This window comes from Humulus lupulus, chromosome 7 (genome assembly GCF_963169125.1).
Source record: "Humulus lupulus chromosome 7, drHumLupu1.1, whole genome shotgun sequence".
Lineage (NCBI taxonomy): Eukaryota > Viridiplantae > Streptophyta > Magnoliopsida > Rosales > Cannabaceae > Humulus > Humulus lupulus.
In genome coordinates this window covers 150,639,023-150,646,352 of record NC_084799.1, presented here as the reverse complement: position 1 = coordinate 150,646,352, position 7,330 = coordinate 150,639,023, and the positions used below count along the sequence as shown (strand labels likewise).

Genomic DNA, 7,330 nt, shown 5'->3' with positions numbered 1-7,330 from the left:
CGAGCAGTGCGATAACCCACGATTTGGCCCAGCATAGACTCTGTAATGGAGGCATAGATCCAGCTCATTACCAATCTATTATACCTCTGCCAAGAATGGAACTCCATACTACTAGAATCGGAAGAGTCGGCAGCGTGAGAAGCAGGGCATGGGCAAGACCCATCAATGAAGCCTTCGAGACCATTTGTTATTATGATATTGAGCATCTGAGTTTGCCAAATGATGAAGTTGTTTTCATCCAGTTTTACAGAAATAGGTTGATGAACAGATGGAAGGGTGGGTAACAAAGAAGAAGAAACAATCGAGAGTGGAGGGGCCGAAGAAGAGCTATTGGAGGCATGCTAAGGAGGGGGTACTGTGGGGTCAGCCGATGTTGGTTGTTGGGAGACAGGCGTGGTAGGGGAGGTACTTTGGGCAGAGGCCATATGAGCTGTTAATGCTCTGATACCATGACAGAAATTAAGAAGGAATGGAAAAAGTTGTTGTATTTCCTTGGTGAATAATGAATAGTACAAAGCTTTATATAGAAGCTTATATGACCACATTATACGTGGCACACATACAAAGAAAAGAAAGGGTAAACCAACTAATACAGAATTAATTAATTAATCATTTGGTTTAACAGAAGAGACTCTATTGTCTTCCTGAACCCAATCACCCAAGCTACTACCTTGCTCCATCTTTATCAAGTTTGTCATCCCTGCCAAGATCATTGTTGCAGCCATACCCAGATCTGTTTTGCGAGGCTTCGAGGGAAGGAGGGGAGAGAGACCCCGGAATAAATAAATAAAAATAAACTAACAAATTGTAGGTTGTTCTTTCCAGGCGGGAGGTGATTTGGTATTTTAACATGATTTTGTAAAAGGATTCGCAACCAATGACTCAGAATGCATATTAAATAATTCAACAACACACATTTAATGAGGGATTTAATTCTTCAAAATGAAGTGCGGGTTTAAAGAATTGTCCAATTTATATTATTTTAATATGTTAATATGTATTTATTTTATTTTAAATTCATGAATTGGACCAATGAGCAACTAACATGTATTGATCCAGTCAGCAATTAATAGAGATAAAAAGGAGGAGGCAACAAAATTACTGAATATTGGGTATTAATCATGTGAAAAAAAGGGTTTATACATTTTTGCACCCTGTGTTTTTTCTCATTATCTGTTTGGACCATGTGTTTTGACAAATTACTTTTTGGACCCTGTGTTTTGTAAAATAGTTAAAATAGAACCCTAAACCCGATTTTGGTCAATATATTTTCAACTAAAATCACAAATAATTTACCAAACTAATAATTCAGAACAAAAATAAAATCATTCTGCTTAAAAACTGTGTTGTTATATTTAATTTTTCTTCATCAAAATTGAGTTTATGGTTCTATTTTAATCATTTTATAAAACATAGAGTCCAAAAAGTAATTTGTCAAAACACATGGTCCAAACAGGTAATGAGACAAAACACAGGGTCCAAAAAAGTATAAAAAAAAAAGTTATATTTTTGTGTATTTACAATTATACTACTAATAGCAAAAAAAAAAAAATAGAAAAAAATGTTAAAATTAAAATTTTAGGGACCGAATTGATATATTAACTAAAACCATGGGACTAAAATGGCAAGTATCCTTCGGTCGAGTACTGAAGGGAGAGGAGTGAGTTAGTTGCTCCTCCCGGGACTGTCAGCCGCCAAGTTCCACTCCATCGAAAGCTCTCGCTCCAACCCTCACACGAGTCTCTAATGTTACGCTTGGTTCAAAATCTTCTGCGGAGAAGCGCACCGAAACTCCCTCCTGCACCCTCCAACTCCTCATTCGATTCTGTTACAAATTTTCCCCCCCAAAACACTTTCTCCAACCATCCTCATTCGCAGCAGCAAAACTGGTTGCGGCGCCATTTCTCGACTTCGACGGCTTCGAGCCCTAGCCTCTCGATATGGCGGCGAAAGAAGGAGATGAGCAAGGAAGGTTTGATCGTCGCCAAGGAGCTCAAGCGGCTCCAATCGGACTCATTTCGACTCGACCGCTTCATACGCTCCCATGTCTCTCGGTTGCTCAAGTCCGATCTCGTCTCTGTTCTCGTCGAGTTTCAGAGGCAGAACGAGGTCTTTCTATCTATGAAGGTTTGTCATTTTTAATTTTGATTCAATAGTTATTATTAGTATTCATATTTATAAATATGTAAAGAAAAAAAATAGTAATGGGGGTGTGGAGAAAGTAAATTTCATTTGAAACGATGTTGATTGTAATTTTTGTTCTGTTGGCCACGTTTGGATCATGGGATTGGATATGATTGGATTGGACTAAACAAATATTAGAGAAAAAACATAGAAGTTGGATGCAAAGTGGTAATTTCTGTTTTGTTACTATGCAAATATATGGAGATAGGGATAAAATTATCCCAAGTTTTTCAATAGAAATAGGGGGATTATTACACTCTTGGATTAATTTTGTCAATATCCTCTCTAATTTCATAACAAAATTACATTATAAAATTTATCCTATCCAATCCAAACGTAGCCTATATGTATTGATGTAAAATATTTCTTACACGCATTGGAAAGGCAGAATGAACTGAAATTTATGATGAAGTACTTCCGTGTTTCCTCTTCTCTGTTTGGTGAGAAAAGAAATAAGAACTTGAAATGAAAATATTTTCAAATTTGATTTTTTATTTTTTTATTATTATTACTTTAGTGAGTCTTCAAGAAGCTTAATTGTTTGTGAAAGAATGTTTGAAAAAAGACTTGAGTATATATGGAGAAATTCTATATAAGGCATATAGGAACTTTATAGATGATTTTCAGCAGTCCTTCATAAAGTTCTGATATGACCCTAGTCCTTGTTAGAACAATAGTGTAGTAACTTTGAGAAAATTTGAGGCAAACGGACAGAAAACGAAAGAGAAAGATAGAGTTAAGAATGAGAGGGTTTCTGTATTGAATAGCGAAATTGTGGTACAATGGCTGAAAGTAACCACAATCCAATTACCTAGTGACCCAATTCCTCAATACCCGAATCTCTATTCATTCCCATGGGATTGATATTTATACTCCTAAAGGTCTAGCTAGAATATAATTAACATTCCTAACCAACTAATTCCAACCACTATATCAACTAACCCATATACCTTTCTAATATCATTATTAGTTCCCGCCTTCGTTGGTGTCTCTCAAGTTCTTGGCTCTAATGATTTACTTTCACTTTATTGAATTTTATTGTTAGTATTGACCAAAATTTGAGCTTAAAATGAAAGTCTATTTTAACCTCTCTTTCATTTGAAGTTATAATATACGTGTATATATAGTATGTATTGGAGAGGTTGTTAAGAAAAATTCCCCATAAACTACAATGAATTAGATATTGGTTATTTGGAAGGTAGAGAGTGTGCATGCCGTTGTGTTTTGCCGGCGTGTTAATACACTCTTTTAAGTATCTCTTCCTCCTTCAAGTATAAGCATTGTATTTATAGAAGTTTCTCTTCCTCTTTCAATATAGGCTCGTTTGTACTGCAAAGAATGTGGTCAAGTCTAAGAGCTCGAGTGGACTTCGGCATTGAGATCCACTTTCCCCTTTACTTTATTATGTTCTTGAGATGGATGTATTCTCAAGATATCTGCTGGAATATTGTAGGATATAAATTTCGGGTCCCCATGTATTATAAAGTTAGGCAGTCATCCTATTTCAAAGAAAAAGAAAAAAAAGAAAAAGATATCGGCTGGAATTTACCTCAAGAAATACAACCAGAGGATGATTGAAGAAGGGTAACTGATGAAGATTGATTAATTTAGCGAGTTTATTTATTGATTTGTTGTGTCCATAAAGCAATATAAGAATTCCCACGACAGAACTTGTTCCTACTTCTTTGTTGGGCATTTTTCATTATGTTAATTTTGCTGACATTATGTTTTCCCCTTCAGCTGTATGATGAGGTGCGTAAAGAGATTTGGTATCGGCCAGACATGTTCTTTTACCGAGACATGCTGATGATGCTTGCAAGAAACAAAAAGGTGGATGAAGCAAAGCAGGTTTGGCAAGATTTAAAGAGTGAAAACGTTCTGTTTGATCAGCATACATATGGGGACATTGTTAGAGTGTTTCTTGACAATGGACTGCCTTCGGAGGCCATGTACATATACAATGAGATGACATCTTCCCCTGACCCCCCACTCTCTCTGCCATTCCGAGTTATTTTAAAGGGGCTTCTTCCATACCCTGATTTAAGAGAGAAAGTGAAAGAGGACTTCTCGATGATTTTTCCTGGTATGATCGTGTATGACCTACCTGAAGACTTGTTTGAGAGTCATGACAGAAGTACAGATAGTGAAGAAGATGAGTAATAGAAAGCTCCAATTGAATGTTTGACGTGAGAGAGACTACTATCATAATTAGAGTAGCATCTGCAGTAGCCGCAGGCTATTAGATGCTTGTGGAGATTTGATCTTTGAGGACAATTATTCTTGTCCTTTGTCATGTTTGCCTGCGGAATAATGAAAATGCACTTTTGCCAAAGATTAATATGGAAGCTTACTTTGTGTTCGTGCATTCCATGAGAGAAGATTCTTCGTTCTTAATATTAGGTGTATATGTATTCTGAAAATGACATCCCAAACCTCTAATAGGACACAATTTCTGTTTAGTTCTTTTTTTCCCTTTTGATGTTTAAAATCTTGACGACGTGGGAACCTACTTGGAATTGATAGATTCATTCTTGGATGGGGGATCGATTCAGGTATGCATAGTTTGTTTGTTTATTATATGTATTTTGTAAGTTAAAGAAAATCATAGATGTAAAATTCATGAAAAGTAAGGACATGTTTGCTATGCTTTCTGAAAAAGCAGTTTATTGAAGAATGGGTATATAAACGTTTGGTACCTAGTGTTTTATCGAAATGCAAACTTGGTATCTTATATTTTTAATAATATTCATTTGGTATTATGTAATTTGAAATCGTATATATTTGGTATCTTGAACTCAAATTTGAATAATAAAATTTTATCAATATGACTGCATTGTCATGAGTTATATGTAATAAAATTTGAATTTGAAGCTATATGAGCAGTTTAGTTATATTGATAAAAATTTATTAATAAGTTTGAGTCTAATGTATCAAATATGTACGACTTCAAATTACAAGGTACTAGATGAGCATTATTGAAAATATAGGGTACAAGTATGTATTTCGATAAAATGTATGGTACCAAATGAGTATTTACCATTGAAGAATTCATGTAAAACTACAACAGTTTGTCACAATTCAGTTTCTAATCTTTTTTAAGCTGCTTTCTTTTTTTAAAAAAATAAAAATCTACCATTAATGTATTTTTTTATCTAAATATATTTATTTATCCCAAAATAAAAATAAATTAATATAATAATAAAATTAAAAATATTTTAAAAAAAATTAAAAACATAGAAAGTGAGTTTTTGCATAACTTAAGTTTTATATTTATGGGATTATATCATGAATTAGATTATAATACTTTGATTAGAATTTTAGTTGCATCGATCAATTGTGATATGTGTATATTATATAATATTTTTTTGTTGATGATTACATTATATGTATTATTAAAACTATATTTTAATTTTAATATGTTTAAATAGAGATTATATTTATATTGAAATCTATTTTGTATGTTGAGTATATTTGAATTTTCTTGAATAAAATAAATATAACATTGGTCTTTTAATTTTTAATAATATTTTAATCATATAGTTTTTACCAAATAGTTTTATACAACTTTTTTAACTCGGAACATTTTAATATATGTAATTTATTAATTACTCAATAATTTTTTCCACGGCATAGCTTTAGTTACTTTTCTCCATGATACATATGTATCAAAAGAGTTGGAGTGGGGAAGAATTAGAGTCTATACCTCCTTCAAGAGAAAAGAATTACCAATTAAACTAAGCTTAGGACAATAAATATAGAGAATTTTCTACAAAGTGCCAAAATTGGCACTATTCTTACAAAAAATACTATGAGGCTATATTTTTAACATTTTTACTACTCTCAATTAACGTTTAAATATTACACAAATATTATTTGCACACTCCCACTCTCTTCTCTTTTTGATTTTTTTTATTTATTTTTTATTTTTAACACTTATTTTCCTACCCACATTTTCATAATTTTTTTTCTTTCCTCTTGAATGACCTTTTTTTATTTTTATATCTCAAACAAAAAACAAATACAAATAGTTAAAATATATTTATATTATTTTATCGAACATCTATATATTAAAAAAGGCGCGTGCAATTCGACACAAACATAAAATAGCTAAAAATTTAATAAAGTAAAAAGAAGGCACATATATAATAGCCACATAATTTAATAAAAGTAAAAAATGACAAAACATACAATAGCACACAAGTGATAAGCTTTCCACATCCTACCCACTTGTTCTTATACATTTTAATTTTTTTTGTCATTTTTTTTCTTGTATGTAACCAATACATAATACTTATTTTACTTTATATTCATCTTCTCCATATCACAATCTATTTGTAAAATAAATTACTGTTATCGTATAAATATTTAAATTATCGTGTGGTAGTACAAATGTTAATATTCCGCCGTATTTGTCTGTTCCATAAAAGGACGCCATAAGTATACTCGGGCTTTTATAACTCATTGTTGATATTCATGAATGTAATACATTTATCTCTTTTGTTTGTCTTTTCCCAAGGAAGACAAATCCAAATGCGTCTTGCCTTCTTCTATGCTTAATTATGGTTTTCCAATTTTCAGCACAACTACAATGCACTATATGCCATAACAAATCTAAAATAAACTATATGCCATAACAAATCTAAAATAAACTTAGAAAAGATGTTGAATATAAATAATAACAAATGTTAACAGGAAAATCACCTTCATTTATGTTTTGATGAGTATGTTATTTCATCATGACCCTTAAATATATCTAGAGAACTAAATGAAAACATTTTATTAGTTGAGAACAAATAAAATTAAAATATATATTTAAATCTTATTTTTGTAACAATATTAAATCACTTCTTCAAAAACCTCAATAAAAATTAAAATCAAAATTAAATTTAATTAATTTTTTTTAACTAAATCTTACAAATTTAATATATTCTTTAAATGCATATTTGAAATTCAAATTATATCAATCTTAAATTTCATTCCTTTTCCCGAGCCCTAATAGAATCACAAACTTTACTATTTTTACCCAAATCTTCAACTTCTTTCTCTTTCAATTTTCCCCTTCTTCAAAAATTACCCAAAAATATCCTTTAAAGGGGCAACCAAAATGGGCCCATAAATTTGCCATAGATTTTCGCATAAATAAGAG

At 31.7% G+C, this 7,330-nt stretch overlaps 1 protein-coding gene across 1 annotated transcript; it reads left to right on the top strand.

Annotated features, from left to right (window-relative positions):
• Positions 1–1,655: 1,655 nt before the first annotated feature.
• LOC133788720 (pentatricopeptide repeat-containing protein At1g62350) lies at positions 1,656–4,879 on the top strand. Its single transcript, XM_062226306.1, has 2 exons — positions 1,656–2,127; positions 3,925–4,879. The coding sequence occupies exons 1-2, from the start codon at positions 1,747–1,749 to the stop codon at positions 4,342–4,344; spliced, it is 801 nt and encodes a 266-aa protein (XP_062082290.1). The 5' UTR covers positions 1,656–1,746; the 3' UTR covers positions 4,345–4,879.
• The last annotated feature ends 2,451 nt before the right edge of the window (positions 4,880–7,330 follow it).